General features: G+C 49.1%; 1 protein-coding gene across 1 annotated transcript; it reads right to left on the bottom strand.

Annotated features, from left to right (window-relative positions):
- Window positions 1-5,601: 5,601 nt before the first annotated feature.
- On the bottom strand, window positions 5,602-7,770 carry LOC123107553 (thaumatin-like protein 1). Its single transcript, XM_044529525.1, has 2 exons — window positions 6,760-7,770; window positions 5,602-6,636 (listed from the first exon to the last, which is right to left on the bottom strand). Exons 1-2 carry the CDS (start codon window positions 7,530-7,532, stop codon window positions 6,390-6,392), a joined length of 1,020 nt encoding a protein of 339 aa, XP_044385460.1. The 5' UTR covers window positions 7,533-7,770; the 3' UTR covers window positions 5,602-6,389.
- Between the last annotated feature and the right edge of the window lie 11,386 nt (window positions 7,771-19,156).

Raw genomic sequence — 19,156 nt, 5'->3', positions numbered from 1 at the left:
TTTATTGATTATTCTCGAGGACCGTACAAAGTGTTACAACAATGTGTCTGAATCCATCATCTTGGCAACATATGCCGCTACTCCTATCCAAAATGATTAGGGGGTGCTAGCTGGGCCACTACCCAAACCACTCACCTAAGCCTAACATCAAAAACCGGAAGCCGAAACTCATTCGGAAGCCCAGCCGAGCCACATACCGGGTCTGGGGCACAATCCGGTCAGACGCACTCGTGTGTCGTCGCCGCCATCTTCCACAGGTCCGTCTTTAGATCATATTGAGGCTTCTACCTTGTCTGGCCACTCTGCCATCGACGTCACCATGACGCCAGACAGCTTCCTCCTCCTGCACGAGTCCATCTCCGCAAATCAGACGCCGAGTCTCCACAACACCATGCCGCTGAGATCCGCCACCATCAATGTGAAAGATGAAACACCGCTCCACCAAAGTCGCCGTCCTCTAGTCCCTCGAGCCGTGTGCACCTCCAAGAATGACGCCCCCAGGGGGGAAACGACACCAGAGAGCCGCCGTCATCCGATCTACTGATCTAGGGTTTCCCCCGGAGGTAGCAGAGAGTGGCCTTGAACTTCTCCACGACGATGCCTTCAGGAAGGGAACGATGCAGACAGCGTCGCCATCGCCGGCCTAGGCAATAGCCAATAGCAGGTTTTCACCCAGATCTGATCGAAGACCTCCATCTCTCCTACATGGGTCGCCGTCCGAGAAAGCCGCCGACGAGCAGACGCCAGAGCATTCCCGCCGCCGCTGCGCGCAGACCGGCCGACCACGTGGTTGCAGCCACGCCGCTGCAATCCACATCTATGCAGAGCCCACGAGGACCTGCGCCGCCACCCCGCGACGCCCGCTACCGCCAGGGACCAAATCCGCGCGGATCTAGCCGGAGGCGTGCCGGCCCGCCACCGCCCGATCTGACCCGCCGCAGCCGCCGCGCCGCGGCCGCCCACCAGGTCGCCGCCAAGGCAGGCCACCCCGACGGAGCGCCGCCGCGCCGCTAACCCCCGCCATAGGCTAGCGCCCCTGCTCGGGAAGCCGTCCCGCGCCGGCCATGACCATGGGCGGAGGGGAAAGGAAGGCCCCGCTGCCGCCCCGGCCGGCCTGGCTTCGCCCGGCGGCGCCACCGGGCGGCGGCGAGGGAGGTGGGCAGAGGAGGGAGGAGAGAGGCGGCGGCCGGGATGGATTCCCCTCGGGGCGCCCACGGGAGCGCCGCGAGAGGATGCGATTATCATTGCAATTCTATTCAAGTTGTGATAAATCATGTATGTTCATTTTATAGCCTTGTTTCTTTTGGGGTATCACAATACAAGAGTTCTACTATTTTTCATATATAGTGCAGAGTTCCATTTCTTTCTTTTTACGTTTTCTCTCTTGTTCTTCTTGCTTTGTGCGTTCACATTTGAGGTTCAAAGACCAAGCCAACACACAAGACCTAGTACAAAATAACAATTCTTCACAAGATATCAGTGCACTGATTGTCGACGTGCAAAGCACCAAAACTGAAAATCCAGTTAACGTTTTTTTGAGCTGAAAATTCAGTTAATCTCCGATGAATTCAGACGGAGAACAGATCGACGAGTACCGGCCGGCCGGTCCGGCGATGGATGGATCCTTCGGGCGGAAGCAAATATGAAATGAGAGGCAGGAAACGACGTATCCACGAGCCGAGCGCACCGTCGGCGAACGAGCGAGCCTGCGCGGGGGCAGACCGATCGATGCATGCATGCCGTGTAAAGCGCATCGATCGGATAAGAAAGAGATCCTTTCCATTCCATCGCCTGGCAGGGCGCTTTTGAAGCCTTTTCCGTCGTCGTCGTCGTCTTCTCGGCCATGCCACAGGGTGAGAGAAAGAGAAAGGCGGTCCGCGACCGCGCGCTCGTCACCCTCCACCCTTCTCGCGCCGCATTGGCATGCAGTGCAGTGGCCAGCGGCAAAGGTGATGGACTCCCCCCCTGCATGGCATTATTTTGGCCTCCTTGCTAGTAGCAACCAACTATCTAGCGACCGATGGATCCTCTTTTGGCATAGTTCCATGTCCCCTCGGACCATGATCTCTACTGTCAAGTGTCAACATACACCTTTGCTTGTCGAGGAGGAGAAACTAATGGCAAATTTGACGGTAGGAGCTCCTTCGAATTGACCCAGAGATGCCATTTTAGCCTCTTGAGTACACTAACACCTTTGACCTTTGCTTGTCGAGGAGTACTTATTACTAGCGTCAAATCGACGGTGCGGATCGCTCTCGCAGGTGCACGCACGGGCCAGCTAGGCGACGGGCGAGGGGTCACGTCAATGCCACGTCGAGCCGACGGCGAGGCAGGCCAAGTTGCGCGGCCAAAAGAAAGCCAAGTTGCACCTCTAAAGAAGGCAATGGGGGCACACATGAATATGCACGGACGGACCAGGCAAAAAGATGGCAAGATACGGGGAGCCGCCAATCCGCCATGCATGCATGGGGCGGGGACGCAAAGCGATCCGATGCGCCTGCCATGCCGGCGCACTGGTCGGCAGCCGCTTTGCCTTGCCTTGCCTTTGCGTCGCGCCCTTGACCCGCCACCGGCCGCGTTGGCCGAGACCGGCCGTTGGTTCCGGCTCCGGCTGGGCCGGGTGACTGGCTGCCGTGCCGGTGGGGTCGGCGATGCCAGGATATCATATCACCATGATTTAATTTTCGTTATCTGCCCCTCTTCTTTTTGCTTTGCTACTGGCCTGGTAGAGTGGAGTGGAGTGGAGTGGATGCTAGTAATCCCAACGGACCCCTCGGGTACGTAGACCTACCTGAGTGTCTGAGAGCTGCCTCCTTTTATCTCCTGCTTTTGCTCATCTGGGATTCGATCGATCGTCAATGGAGCACTTCTTTTACTATTTATAGCTTTCTCGACTAGTGCTGCTTGGTTGATCATAGCATTCCCAGGATTTCAGTACCTAGGCGCCATTGCTTGGTTGCTCATACTAGGAATTTTCCCCGTTCCAGTGACCCACAAACTTGCCTATTACCCATACCATACCCACCGGCCACCGCGGGGTTTTGTTCCCCGGGGTAATACCCGCATGTCAAAAAATACCCACAATTTATAGCACCAACCATGAACAACAGGAATCCACATATATAATTACCAAATCAACAACGCGTCATCAAAAAATCATAACATTCTACTGACACGCGCCTAAGAACACAACTATGCTCTAATAGCCAATAGTTCAGTAACATAATGGAAGAACACACATTCACAATTAGTGCACCACAAAATAACATCACATACTAAGCAACAAGAGACGAATATGAGGTCCCCAGAAATCAGGATCGACGACTCCGGTCTCAATCTCAGGATCGACGTTGGCCATGGTCACAGCGCCGACCTCTACCTCACCAGATCCTCTCTTCCCCTCGCCATCCCAATCGCCGATCAGTAGTGGCGGCTGTGCGTGCGAGGCGATGCGTTGCGACCCTGCTGCCGCAAGCGAGGCGAGCGGCGCGGGCCCGGTTCTAACGATGGTGCTAGCACAACAACAACGGCTACACGCAAAGTGCTGCCTCATTGCCGTCTTGCTTGCCCAGGAGATGGCGGCTGGTCGCGTCACTCAACCCATGCTAGATGGACTTCGATGGTCCCATGTCCTCGGGGCACGTCTCTCGTGGGTGTGGCATGTGGATGGCACGGTTGCACAGCGACGGCTGGCGCGCGGCCTGATGTGGTGGTATGAGTTATTTGGGTGTCCTCCCCGAGGTTACATGCGATGCAGCGGCGGTGTTGGCCATCGCGAACTCAACCCATGCCCAATGGAGCTCGATGGCCCCATGTTCTCGGGGCACGTCTATCGTGGGTGCGTCATGTGGAAGGCACATCTGCACGACGATGGTTGGCGGCCTGATGTGGTGGTATGAGTTGTTTGGGTGTCCTCCCCGAGGTTACGTGCAATGCAGCGGTGGTGTTGGTTGTCGCAACAACCTTCAAGGTCTTCTAATCCACCATGGACACGCGTGTCTACTACAAACTGCATGCCGGTTGGCGGAGGATGCGGCTACGGTGGCACGGTGGCCGCGAGCGGAACATCGGTCTGCATGGGAGGATGCATCGGTAGTGGCGGTCGCCCTACGACGACACATCTGGCGTTCACGGTGTGTGTGTGTGTGTGGGGGGGGGGGGTCCACCTCCAATGGGCATGAGTGAGCATCTAGCTCTTGATGTAAGACTTCGTTGATGGGGCTGGGGTGCACCAACGATTTTCCATCGGCATCAGGCAGCATACATATTCCTCTGATCACATGGAGGGAGCCGGGGTAACGGTCATGAAGACGTGGTGGGTGTTTCTGGTGTGATCATGTCAGTATGGAGTGACAGCGGCCAGATCCGCACCGCAACACGGACGACCCCCGATGGTTATGGTGACGTTCACGTCTACTAGGGCAAGTTTGGCCTGGCATGTAATACTGGCTGGCGTTACTTTGGAAGATCCATCATAAAGATTGTGAATGCTTCATGTCCGGGGTGAAATTTTTTGTTTTGGCCTTCATTGGTCCGGCTCAGCAGCATCGAAGTTGCGTTGTTACCATGTTGAAGGCATCATATAGTGGTTCTATGCTGGCCTTCAGTGGTTGGTCTCTGCATACATGATGAAAATGTTCGCCCTGGTCATATGCAACCGGACAAGACGACGAAAGTACAATTATGTTTATTCCTTCTTGAAGGTGTTGTTGCGGAAGAAGTAAACTTCGTCATATGTGTTGCATTCATATCTTGCAAATATTTTCCAGGTAGTTGCCTATGTTTTGTATTCCTCTTGTCAATAATTTGCATCAACTTTAATATAAAATGATAGTGTGCACCACAATGATGCACAGGTCGGGGGTCTCGAACCCTTTTTCAAAATAAAACATATTAAGAAGCAAGGTTCAATATCAATTATGCCTCACATCTCACAAGTCACAAATCTCAAGGGTGGTTCTATGTTGACATATGGTTAGGGTTTGACTGGGTTGGCCGTCAATACACGTTTGAGATTTTCTAGGAATTGTTATTTATATGGGCCTAAAGCCCATCTAATACCTAAGACCTCCTAACTCTTTGTTTTTTTCTGTGGGCAGACTCTTTGTTTAATGGTTATAATTAGGTGTCCTAAGATTATGCCTAACAATCACAACTATTAAAGATGCCCTTATTACTCCATTGTTTTAGTTAGGTTGCACGGTCTAGAAGATAAGTATTCCATCTGCTTGAAATGGAGGGGTGGTAGTATAACTGAGTTTGGTTTAGCAAGTAACCATTGGTTGCTTGTGCACTTTTTGTTTGAAATGAAGGTAAACAATTTGCCTTGTCGATTAATTATGAAGAAGAGAGTTACCAAGCTAATTTACGAAAGCCGGGAGAAAGCCGATGCAAACGGCCGAGAACTAGAAGCACCCCTCGACACCCACTGGTTGCTCAGTATAACTGCTTAAAGCGAGCAAGCAAGTAATGGTGATATAACTGAGTATGGTTCAACAAATAACCATTGGTTGCAGAGATTATCATCTGCTTGATTTTCATGCATGCACTATAACCGTTTTTTTTTTTTTGACAAAAGGGGCCACATGGCCCTCATGTGCATTATAATGTTGCTGTGGAGGTAGCGAGGCCAAGTTGCAGGGGATCTGCGAGTGCCACATTTGGAGCCGACAAGGGGCTCCACAAGAATCTAATCAAAACATATAGGATCTTGGATTACAAAACAGATCAAAAGAAGAAGAAGAAGATGCGTACGAAAAAAAAGATGGAGCAACATGCAACTTTGGGCCAAGATTCACCAGAATCTATCTAGCTAGAGCCGGAGGACACATATGGTTCTTCCTTTTTGCAAGTAGACACATGCGCGACTGAAGCTCCCACAGTGCAGCTGCGCGTGCTAACTGGCAATTTGGCACCACCTGACCTGACCTGACGGACAAGCAGTAGCCAACAAGGCCGGCCACCTTTGCACTGATCCCTCGTGACCCCGATGATGTCACGTCTGTCTCGAGATGGGGAACGTCGCCCACATCTGGGTTCTGCAGTGTGCTGCCTGCAGAGCTCATGGTCGACCATGTGATGAAGGTACCGGCCCACCTGGCCTATGTCCCCTTCTCTCCTCCAATCTGATACGAGTAGTAAAAAAGTACAAATGGCGAGCTGGTTGCTGCGATCTGGGTGGCGGCTCGATTCAAAAAAATTTCTCCACCGCGTTGCTTGCTTGCTTGCTAAATCAGACTCGCTACAATAATCTATACAGGTGATGCTACCACTACGGCCCGAGGCGAGGTCAAACTGTCGGCTCCATCTGCATGTGGCTGTTGCGTTGCATTGCATGCACCTCGCCGGGCGGTGCCGTGCCGTGTGCTGGCATGCATGGCGCTAGCTAGCTAGGACGGAGACAGTAGCGGCCAGTGGCGCCCGGCGCTGCTGCCGCAGAGCCACGTGAGCGCGGCGACCGCCGCGATGGCGAAGGGGCTCGGCGCTGAAGACGACGCCTGGCTCGAGCTCCGCGCGTACTGCCACCCGCTGCCGCTGCCGGCGTCGCGGCTACGGCCCAGGTAGGAGACGGTGTCGTTGACGTGGGGCAGCGCCGGCGTGGTGCTCGTGCTTGTGCTCACGACGGACGACTTGAGGCTGCATCACGATTTGGCAAAGCCAAACATTAGTTAGTACGCAATGTGTTGTTGGACGTGACAAGGTTTGTGCCGCGTACGTACGTATGCATGCACATGCACGAATGGTTTATGGACGAGTTACCTGGACATGGCGGCGGGGCAGAAGACGACGAGGTAGGCGGCGGTGCCGGAGGCGCAAGTGAAGGTGGAGGTGGCGTCGTCGTACGCGTAGCTGTATGAGCGCGGGCACGCGTTCTTGAAGAACATGGAGTAGGCCGACGGGCGGCACGCCTCGGGCCCGCCGGCGAACGCGCCGCTGCAGCAGTCCTCGGGCCGCCCGAACGCCTCGCACGCGCTCTTGCAGGCGATGCCGGCGCCGTCGGGCCCGGCCACCCGCAGGTCGGCCGGGCACGGCCCGTTCAGGTCCGCCAGGCACCCCGTGGCGCCGCACCCCTCTCCGCTGCCGCCCTGCGGGAGCACGGCCACGGGGATGTTAGAGCCGTCCACGAGGCTCACGTCGTAGAAGTCTTTGCTGCCGGAGCCGTCGAGGGTGAACTCCGCGAGCGAGCAGGGTGGCGCCGCGCCCCCGCCGGCGCACTCCACGGCGCCCGAGCCGCAGTCGCAGGTGGCGCAGGCGAACCGCCCGTCGGCGCCCGTGCCGCAGAAGGTGCGGCCCCACATGCGGCCCGACCACGCCGAGGGCGCTTCCACGGCGCGCGACTCCCCCGGCGCCAGCGCGAAGCCCGTGGTGGGTAGCGCCGGCGTGCCCGAGCCGGACAGGAGGCCCGGCCACACCGTGTAGGCGCAGGAGTTGGTCAGCGTGAACGTAGTGGACAATGCACCCGGGAGGAGCGAGCCCAGAAAGAGGAGGAGGCAGGAGATGTTGAGCATCAGCCCGCGAGTCGTTGCCGCCATTGCAGCAGCAGCAGCCGGCGATGGAGCAAGATGGTCGATCGATCAGGAGATGAGTAGGGTTGCTTGATGGATTCAGGTGGAGTGGAGGAGCTCGATGGAGGTCGGGACGGTGGTATGCGCGCAATGCCGGCCGCAACCATGTGGCGGCCGGTTTATAAGAAGAGAGCTAGCGTGAGAGAGAGCGGGGACAGTGGTGGACTTGGACCTGGAGGCTCGTGATGGACGGTGGTGGTGGCGGGGGCGGTCAACAGGTTGTCCTCTACTCCTCCTCTGTGCGCCATGAGAGAGAGAGAGGAGAGCATCGGGCAGTGCCGGTTGTCCGTGTCGCCTGCCAGATTCTTTGTGCAACCACATGCTAAGTGATTACTCATGATTACTTGCGGTTTTTACTCTGTTTTCTTTACGCCGTCTCTGCGATCTCGTACGTCTTTGCAGTAACTTCAAGCGACTAAAATGATGATTTGTTAATTTGATTGATGAGATCAAGTTATGTGTTTTTTTTTTTTTGCTTCGGATCACGAGAGATGCATGAGGCGAATCTCGGTGGACGGCTCCACGCGCATTGGTAGCTAGATGAATCTCAGGGGAGCCAGTCTGCCTCTGCCTCTGCCAGGGTTCGTCGTCGTTCCCGGGACGGACACACCGCGCGCGGGTGGGGTGGGTGGGACTCGTGGCCGCAGAATCTCACTGACGAGCGCGTGCGTACGTCCTTTCTCTCCGATGAGCTCGCTGCCGACATCCCCCGTGACCTGTATCTGTATGCCGCGCGTGCATCATCACGCATGCTTAGTTCAAAACCTGATCCAATAGATGCTCTATTTTAGGGCATCAATGTTGGCTTGGAGCAAAATTTACAACATCGAAATTGCCGAAATTTGCAACACCAAAATGTTCATGTTCAACCGTAGTCCTAAAATACATCACGGTTATCTTCTTGTGAGTGTCCATTTTACGACACCTGTTGGGGCAAAGGTAAAACAGTTGTTTTCATGCGGTCTTGAGCCGTCCCTGCTGCCCTAAAAAATTTGCTCATGCCACCCAAGGGTCGAAGCTCTAATAGGAGCCTTGCTTTATCTTTAGTGTATTTTGTTTTACATACAGGGCATCTATTAGAAATTGCTTTATCTTTAGTGTATTTTGTTTTACATACAGGGCACCTATTAGAAATTGCTTTATCTTTAGTGTATTTTGTTTTACATACATGGCACCTATTACAACTTCGACCCTTGTAATGTAACACTAGCAGGCAGAGGCATGGCGCAAAGGCTGTGTGCGTGGTTGCGTTGTTTTCTCTGGATCGGGTGCGTAGCTATGTGGAAGTTGATAACGTGCAAGTCAATTTAACTTGTTGCAATAGAAAGCATAATCTCAGTGTCTAGCTAGCTCACTTGTTAAATTTTAGATCACGCTTAGCTCAAAGGAGCTTATACATATAAACATAAACCCCAAATGGCAGCAATGCACGCAATGTTAACAACAGTTTTCTTGTTATTCATCTTCCAAAGGAAAATAACTCAGTCATGTTTGTGGGGATATTGAAACCAAAAGCATCAGCAGCATCAGTCCAAACTTGTTTAGCTACCACACATTCAAAGAACAAATGGTGAACTGTTTCATTTTCATTGCAAAATAAGCAGTTTAAATTCTCCACCACCCTCCTCTTGTTCAAGTTGTCCCTGGTGAGAATTTTGTTATTGAAAGCTAACCAGATAAAGACCAAGTATCTGGTAGGCACAACAATCTTCCAAAAATTAGGTTTATCAGTTCTATATTTATGATCAATCAACCGCACCCAATCTTTATCTTGATCCATGAAGTATCTTTTAGTCCAAGAGGCTAACAAAGCCATGTTAAACTCTCTTAAATTGGGTACCCCCAAGCCACCAAATTCTTTTTTCTGGGAGATTAGGCCCCAATTGGCTAGGTGGTATTTATGCTCATCCCCGGAACTACCCCGGAAGAAATGTGTCATCTGCGAGGTGATGGCTTTGATAGCCCATTTAGGGAACTTAATCATAGACATTAAGTACATAGGGATACTAGCAATGCAAGCTTTGAGTAAGATTAAGTTTGCCTCATAGCTAAGTAATCTTCCTTTCCAGCCACATATCCTCTTAATGATCTTGTCTATAATATATTGAATATCTTCCCTCCTAAGTTTAAGATAGTGCAGAGGCACCCCTAAGTACTTAAGAGGGAAATCCCCCAGTTTGCAACAAAAAAATTGAGACAATAGTTTAGCATCTTCTCCCCCCATATTAATTGGCATCACTTCGCACTTGTCATAATTAATTTGCAACCCAGAGAGGTTCTGAAAACAAGCAAGCAACCACTTTAAGTTTTTTATATACTCAGGCTTAGGGTTTAGGAATAGAATCGTGCCATCGGCGTATTGCAAGCAAATGAGCCCGCGTGGGATAATGTGGGGAACAATCCCAGAGATAATATTGCTATTGATAGCTTTCATCAACATGCGTGAGAACACGCCTGCTATAAGATTGAAGAGCATGGGGGAACTAGGGTCTCCTTGTTTCAACCCTTTCCCCCCTACAAAATATGGACCTAGGACATCATTGATTTTAACATAGAAGGAACTTTGTTGTAAAATGGACAGGTTCCACCTAATCCACTTAGCCCCAAAGCCCCTAGATGTTAACATTTCCACAAGGAAATCCCAGTTCACACGATCATACGCTTTCTCATAGTCTAATTTGAGAACAATCCCAGGCTCTCTAGATTTGTGGACTTCGTGGATAGCCTCATGGGCAGTAACCACACTTTCCAGGATAAATCTGCCTCTCACAAAAGCAGATTGACATGGGGACAGGAGCCTATGACCCACAGGGGAAACCCTATTTGTCATGGCTTTACAGAAGATTTTAACAGAGCAATTACTAAGGCAGATGGGTCTAATTTTTTCATATTTTTGGCGTCTGGCTCTTTAGGGATAAGGGTGACTATAGAATAGTTTAGTCTTTGGATATCCATAGATCCACTCTCAAAATACCTCACCAATGCCATGAAATCTCCTTTGATAATCTCCCAAAAGCGCTGGTAAAACAAGAAAGAAAGACCATCAGGTCCAGGTGCTCCATTAGCATAAGAACCCATAATGGCTTCCTTAATTTCCTCCTCTGAAAAAGGTCTTTCTAGTATGGTATTTTCAGCCTGTGTCACACATTCCTCTTCAGACCAAAAATGATCATCTAAGTGAATGTTAGGTTTAGGTTCAAACCCCAAAAGGTTTTTATAGAATTAGTTGCAACCCCCAGCATGTCTTTTGTGGAATAGACAGGTCCATCCGGGCCCTCCAGGACAGACAGCTAATTTTTCCTTCTACGTTGGTTAGCAACAGCATGGAAATACGCTGTATTTCTATCCCCTTCTTTAATCTTTCTGTCCCTAGAACTCTGACACATGGCAATTTCCTCTTTTTTCCATATCTCATGCATCTCATCTTTAATTTGTTTCATCCTGAGGATATCCTCAGCATTAGTTCTATTATGTTCAGAAAAAATATCTAAGATATCAAATTCCTGAAGTAATTCTTTTTTTCTATTCTTCATGGCAGCTTCAATGTTAATGCTCCAACTTGTCACCAGCTTCCTAAAAAGTTGAGTTTTAAATTGCCAGGTGTCAATAGCAGAGGGGAAAGGAGAAGGTGTGGCCCAAAATTTTCAACCAAGGCCTGGAAGTGAGGTTGTTCAAGCCACCATTTCTCGAATTTAAAAGGTCTAGTTGGGTTACAAACACCCACCCCTGAATCTAGTAAAATGGGAGCATGGTCACTCCCCACCCTTGGCAAAGCACACAAGGAAGTAAGTGGGAAGTGCCTGTCCCAATTAGTAGCAGATAAAACTCTATCAATAGTAGCAAAAATGGGGTTATTATAACACCCACGATGCGGCTATATCTCCCACGTGTCGGGGCATGACTTAGAGGCATAACCACATGGTAGGCATGTCGCAAGAGGGGTAATCTTTACACATACCATGTGCTGAATAAGAAACGGATAAAGAGTTGGCTTACAATCGCCACTTCACACAATACATAAATATATCATACATCACCCAGAATACAATCAAGGTCTGACTACGGAACCAAAATAAAGAAAGACAACCCCAAATGCTAGATCCCCGATCGTCCCAACTGGGCTCCTCTACTGATCATCCAAAAAAGAAACAAAATAATGATCAAGATCTTCATCGAGCTCCCACTTGAGCTCTGTTGCGTCACCTGCACTGGTATCATCGGCACCTGCATCTGTTTGGAAGTATCTATGAGCCACGAGGACTCAGCAATCTCACACTCACGAGATCAAGACTATTTAAGCTTATGGGTAGGAAAGGGTAGTGAGGTGGAGCTGCAGCAAGCACTAGCATATATGGTGGCTAACATACGCAAATAAGAGCGAGAAGAGAAGCAACGCACGGTCAAGAAGCTAATAGTGATCAAGAAGTGATCCTGAAGCTACTTACGTTCAAACATAACTCAAGAACCGTGTTCACTTCCCGGACTCCGCCGAGAAGAGACCATCACGGCTACACACGCGGTTGATGCATTTTAATTAAGTTAAGTGTCAAGTTCTCTATAACTGGACATTAACAAATTCCCATCTGCCCATAACCGCGGGCACGGCTTCCGAAAGTTCAAAACCCTGCAGGGGTGTCCCAACTTAGCCCATCACAAGCTCTCACGGTCAACGAAGGATATTCCTTCTCCCAGGAAGACCCGATCAGACTCGGAATCCCGGTTACAAGACATTTCGACAATGGTAAAATAAGACCAGCAAAGCCGCCCGAATGTGCCGACAAATCCCGATAGGAGCTGCACATATCTCGTTCTCAGGGCACACCGGATGAGCCAGACGTCGGGTTGGCATAGACCCTGGTTGCTTAGGGGGCGCCAGACATCGCTCAGGTTGGACCAACACTTAGAGAAGCACTGGCCCGGGGGTTTAAAATAAAGATGACCCTCGGGCTCCGGAAACCCAAGGGAAAAAGGCTAGGTGAGGCAAATGTAAAACCAAGGTTGGGCCTTGCTGGAGGAGTTTTATTCAAAGCAAACTGTCAAGGGGTTCCCATAACACCCAACCGCGTAAGGAACGCAAAATCAAGGAACATAACACCGGTATGACGGAAACTAGGGAGACAAGAGTGGAACAAAACACCAGGCATAAGGCCGAGCCTTCCACCCTTTACCAAGTATATAGATGCATTAATTAAATAGGATATATTGTGATATCCCAACATATCCATGTTCCAACATGGAACAAACTTCAGCTTCACCTGCAACTAGCAGCGCTATAAGAGGGGCTGAGCAAAGCGGGAACATAGCCAAACAATGGTTTGCTAGGAAGGTGGGTTAGAGGCTTGACATGGTAATATGGGAGGCATGATATAGCAAGTGGTAGGTATCGCGACATAGCAATAGAGCGAACAACTAGCAAGCAAAGATAGAAGTGATTTCGAGGGTATGGTTATCTGGCCTGAGATCCCGCAAGGAAGAAGAACGAGTCCATGAAGAAGACAAACGGGCATAGTCAAACGAAACCTCACAACTCCGGAACAAAACCGAAGCTAACGAGAGAAGCAACTCGGAAAGAAGCAGGCAACATAGTAAACAACCATCACATAAACATGGCATGATGCACAACCAAGTATGATGCATGTCCGGTTTAATGAAGCATGGCATGGCAAAATGCACAAACAATCCTACAAATTAAGTGGAGCTCAATATGCAACGAGTTGCATATTGGCAAAACTCCACATGACTTATTTAGTTCTATCTCGTTTAGGTACCCAACACTATTAAATGTTTTTTTGACAGAAAGACAGTAAGGGAGCCCCCTACAGTATAATTGGTGCAACAAACCCAAATTGCAAGTATCATGCCTTGAACCTGGGTGGGTGGGAAGGCATCAACCCATTCCCACCACTATTAAATGTTGTTAAACATGGCAAGAGATGAAGCAAAAGTAAACGACACAATCTAAGCAATTTAAATGGGGCCGGAAACATCAAACAACAATTTCGGTAAATCCCCATATGCATTTAGCAATTTAATGCAAACAACAATTTTAACATTCTTGATGTTGTTATCATGATGCGGATAACATGTGCAAGTTTATGCAATATTTATGAAAATGTTGACATGATAAGATATGAGGCATTTGTCATCGTGGCGGAAACAAAAGGGGTGCCACAACAACGAATCTGAAAATGATGCCACAACAACATTCCAATGATCCGGTAGCTCACAGGGATACCGGTGCAAAAGGAAGTGTGGCGGGAGCGTGCAAAAGATGGTGGGGTGATCCTGGTTACCGGGTTCCCAGGGATCGACGGTGTGACAACGAGGAGGAACAACTAACGTTCACGGGCGGATACAACATCCAAACAACATCTCATACAACTCATGCATTCATTCACAGACGTCGTCTCGGGGTTATACCTTCGAAGCGTGCAATCGGGACAGTTCTCGTTTGGTGCAAAGTAGAGGAAGTAGACGTTCTCGGGACGTTCGTACTGGAAGTAGCTATTCTCGTTTCGTAGTTGTACACATTCCGTAGGTGTTCGGGGTCACAACGAGGAACTTGCCGTCCGCGGGGTCTTCGAGGGTCGACGGTAGTGGTACTCGGTCGTTTCGAAGAGGTACTTTGCGACAGTAGTGGTACACGTTTCGTAGCCGTTCGGGTCATCGTTAGAGGAGCTTGACAGATTTGAATCCCTTAGAGGTTATCGTGGTACTTGGGGTCTTCGGACTTGCCGGTCTCGATGAAATGAAGGGGTACTTGGCGATCGACGGACGTCGTGGTACTTGGGGGTAGTGGTACTTGACGCGTCCCGGATATGTAGTCGTACACGGTGTTACATGTAGCCGAACTTGAGGTGGTCTTGGCGTCGGACTTACGGTGTTGGACAGAACTGTTGGAAATATGCCCTAGAGGCAATAATAAATTGATTATTATTATTATATTTCCTTGTTCATGATAATCGTTTATTATCCATGCTAGAATTGTATTGATAGGAAACTCAGTTACATGTGTGGATACATAGACAACACCATGTCCCTAGTAAGCCTCTAGTTGACTAGCTCGTTGATCAATAGATGGTTACGGTTTCCTGACCATGGACATTGGATGTCGTTGATGACGGGATCACATCATTAGGAGAATGATGTGACGGACAAGACCCAATCCTAAGCATAGCACAAGATCGTGTAGTTCGCATGCTAAAGCTTTTCTAATGTCAAGTATCATTTCCTTAGACCATGAGATTGTGCAACTCCCGGATACCGTAGGAATACTTTGGGTGTGCCAAACGTCACAACGTAACTGGGTGGCTATAAAGGTGCACTACGGGTATCTCCGAAAGTGTCTGTTGGGTTGGCACGAATCGAGACTGGGATTTGTCACTCCGTGTAAACGGAGAGGTATCTCTGGGCCCACTCGGTAGGACATCATCATAATGTGCACAATGTGACCAAGGAGTTGATCATGGGATGCTGTGTTACGGAACGAGTAAAAGAGACTTGCCGGTAACGAGATTGAACAAGGTATCGGGATACCGACGATCGAATCTCGGGCAAGTACCGTACCGCTAGACAAAGGGAATTGTATACGGGATTGATCGAATCCTCGACATCGTGGTTCATCCGATGAGATCATCATGGAACATGTAGGAACCAACATGGGTATCCAGACCCCGCTGTTGGTTATTGACCGGAGAACGTCTCGGTCATGTCTGCATGGTTCCCGAACCCGTAGGGTCTACACACTTAAGGTTCGATGATGCTAGGGTTATAGGGAATAGATATACGTGGTTACCGAATGTTGTTCGGAGTCCCGGATGAGATCCCGGACGTCACGAGGAGTTCTGGAATGGTCCAGAGGTAAAGATTTATATATGGGAAGTCCTGTTTTGGTCACCAGAAAAGTTTCGGGGTTTATCGGTAACGTATCGGGACCACCGGGAGGGTCCCGGGGGTCCACCAAGTGGGGCCACCAGCCCCGGAGGGCTGCATGGGCCAAGTGTGGGAGGGTACCAGCCCTAGGTGGGCTGGTGCGCCCCCCCACCAAGGCCCAAGGCGCAAGGGAGGGGGAAGGGGGGTAAACCCTAGGGCAGATGGGCCCTAAGGCCCATCCCAGGTGCGCCTCCCCTCCCCCCTTGGCCGCCCCCCTAGATGGGATCTAGGGCTGGCCGCCACCCCTAGGGGTGGGAACCTAGGTGGGGGCACAGCCCCTCCCCTCCCCTATATATACTTGAGGTTTTGGGCTGCCATACACACGAGTTTTTCTCCTTCTTGGTGCAGCCCTACCCCTCTCCCTCCTCGTCTCTTGCGGTGCTTGGCGAAGCCCTGCTGGAGTACCACGCTCCTCCACCACCACCACACTGTTGTGCTGCTGCTGGATGGAGTCTTCCTCAACCTCTCCCTCTCTCCTTGCTGGATCAAGGCATGGGAGACGTCACCTGGCTGTACGTGTGTTGAACGCGGAGGTGCCGCCCGTTCGGCACTAGGATCTCCGGTGATTTGCATCATGACGAGTACGACTCCTTCAACCCGTTCTCTTGCACGCTTCCGCACAACGATCTACAAGGGTATGTAGATGCACTCTCCTTCCCTTCGTTGCTGGTTTCTCCATAGATAGATCTTGGTGACACGTAGGAAAATTTTGAATTTCTGCTGCGTTCCCCAACAATGGTATCATGATCTAGGTCTATTGCATAGATTCTATGCACGAGTAGAACACAAAGTAGTTGTGGGCGTTGATTTTGTTCAATATGCTTACCGTTACTAGTCCAATCTTGATTCGGCGGCATTGTGGGATGAAGCGGCCCGGACCGACCTTACACGTACTCTTACGTGAGACTGGTTCCACCGACTGACATGCACTAGTTGCATAAGGTGGCTAGCGGGTGTCTGTCTCTCCCACTTTAGTCGGATCGGATTCGATGAAAAGGGTCCTTATGAAGGGTAAATAGCAATTGGCATATCACGTTGTGGTTTTTGCGTAGGTAAGAAACGTTCTTGCTAGAAACCCATAGCAGCCACGTAAAACATGCAAACAACAATTAGAGGACGTCTAACTTGTTTTTGCAGGGTATGCCATGTGATGTGATATGGCCAAAAGGATGTGATGAATGATATATGTGATGTAAGAGATTGATCATGTTCTTGTAATAGGAATCACGACTTGCATGTCGATGAGTATGACAACCGGCAGGAGCCATAGGAGTTGTCTTTATTTATTGTATGACCTGCGTGTCATTGAACAACGCCATGTAATTACTTTACTTTATTGCTAACCGGTAGCCATAGTAGTAGAAGTAATAGTTGGCGAGCAACTTCATGGAGACACGATGATGGAGATCATGATGATGGAGATCATGGTGTCATGCCGGTGACAAGATGATCATGGAGCCCCAAGATGGAGATCAAAGGAGCTATATGATATTGGCCATATCATGTCACTATTATTTGATTGCATGTGATGTTTATCATGTTTTTGCATCTTGTTTACTTAGAACGACGGTAGTAAATAAGATGATCCCTCATAATAATTTCAAGAAAGTGTTCCCCCTAACTGTGCACCGTTGCGACAGTTCGTTGTTTCGAAGCACCACGTGATGATCGGGTGTGATAGATTCTAACGTTCACATACAACGGGTGTAAGACAGATTTACACACGCGAAACACTTAGGTTGACTTGACGAGCCTAGCATGTACAGACATGGCCTCGGAACACAAGAGACTAAAAGGTCGAACATGAGTCGTATGGTAGATACGATCAACATGAAGATGTTCACCGATGATGACTAGTCCGTCTCACGTGATGATCGGACACGGCCTAGTTGACTCGGATCATGTAATCACTTAGATGACTAGAGGGATGTCTATCTGAGTGGGAGTTCATAAGATGAACTTAATTATCCTGAACATAGTCAAAAGGTCTTCGCAAATTATGTCGTAACTCACGCTTCAGTTCTACTGTTTAGATATGTTCCTAGAGAAAATTTAGTTGAAAGTTGATAGTAGCAATTATGCGGACTAGGTCCGTAAACTGAGGATTGTCCTCATTGCTTCATAAAAGGCTTATGTCCTTAATGCATCGCTCAGTGTGCTGAACCTCGAACGTCGTCTGTGGATGTTGCGAACATCTGACATACACATTTTGATAACTACATGATAGTTCAGTTAAACGGTTTAGAGTTGAGGCACCGAAGACGTTTTTAAACGTCGCGAAACATATGAGATGTTTCGAGGGCTGAAATTGGGATTTCAGGCTCGTGCCCACGTCAAGAGGTATAAGACCTCCGACGATTTTCTTAGCCTGCAAACTAAGGGAGAAAAGCTCAATTGTTGAGCTTGTGCTCAGATTGTTTGAGTACAACAATCATTTGAATCGAGTGGGTGTTGATCTTCCAGATGAGATAGTGATGTTTCTCCGAAGTCATTACCACCAAGCTGCTAGAGCTTCGTGATGAACTATAATATATCAGAGACATATATGATGATCCTTGAGATATTCGTGATGTTTGACACCACAAAAGTAGAAATCAAGAAGGAGCATCAATTGTTGATGGTTGGTGAAACCACTAGTTTCAAGAAGGGCAAGGGCAAGAAGGGATGCTTCTTGAAACGGCAAATCAGCTGCTGCTCTAGTGAAGAAACCCAAAGTTGAACCCAAACCCAAGACTAAGTGCTTCTGTAATAAGGGGAACAGCCAGTGGAGCAGAATTACCCTAGATACTTGGAAGATGAGAAGGCTGGCAAGGTCGGTAGAAGTATATTAGATATACATTATGTTAATGTGTACTTTACTAGTACTCCTATTAGCACCAGGGTATTAGATACCGGTTCGGTTGCTAAGTGTTAGTAACTCGAAATAAAAGCTACGGAATAAACGGAGACTAGCTAAAGGTGAGATGACGATATGTGTTGGAAGTATTTCCAAGGTTGATCAAATATCGTACGCTCCCTCTACCATCAAGATTGGTGTTTGCGTTGAGCATAGACATGATTGGATTATGTCTATCGCAATACGGTTATTCATTTAAGGAGAATAATGGTTACTCTGTTTATTTGAATAATACCTTCAATGGTCTTGCACCTAAAATGAATGGTTTATTGAATCTCGATCGTAGTGATACACATGTTCATGCCAAAAGATATAAGATAGTAATGATAGTACCACCTACTTGTGGCACTGCCACGTAAGTCATATCGGTATAAAACGCATGAAGAAGCTCCATGTTGATGGATCTTTGGGCTCACTCGTTTTGAAAAGTTTGAGACATGCGAACCATGTCTATTGGTGTATATGCATGAAGAAACTCCATGCAAATGGACCGTTTGGACTCACTTGATTTTGAATCACTTGAGACATGCAAATCATACCACATGGGCAAGATGACTGAAAGCCTCGTTTTCAGTAAAATGGAACTAGAAAGCAACTTGTTGGAAGTAATACATTTTGATGTGTGCAGTCCAATGAGTGCTGAGGCGTGTAGTGGATATCGTTATGTTCTTACTTCACAGATGATTTGAGTAGATGTTGAGTACATTTACTTGATGAATCACGAGTCTGAATTATTGAAAGGTTCAAGTAATTTCAGGGTGAA

Source organism: Triticum aestivum, chromosome 5A (assembly GCF_018294505.1).
Source record: "Triticum aestivum cultivar Chinese Spring chromosome 5A, IWGSC CS RefSeq v2.1, whole genome shotgun sequence".
Lineage (NCBI taxonomy): Eukaryota > Viridiplantae > Streptophyta > Magnoliopsida > Poales > Poaceae > Triticum > Triticum aestivum.
The sequence above is the reverse complement of the archived record's forward strand: the minus strand, read 5'-3'. Positions and strand labels throughout refer to the sequence as shown.

What these genes read in the sequence shown, in the direction of transcription:
- LOC123107553 (XM_044529525.1), bottom strand. Translation starts at nt 7,532, where the DNA reads ATGGCGGCAACGACTCGCGGGCTGATGCTCAACATCTCCTGCCTCCTC. An exon ending in TGCCCCGCCGCCATGTCCAG is followed by an intron (nt 6,637 to 6,759) that starts GTAACTCGTCCA and finishes ATCGTGATGCAG; the next exon opens with CCTCAAGTCGTCCGTCGTGA.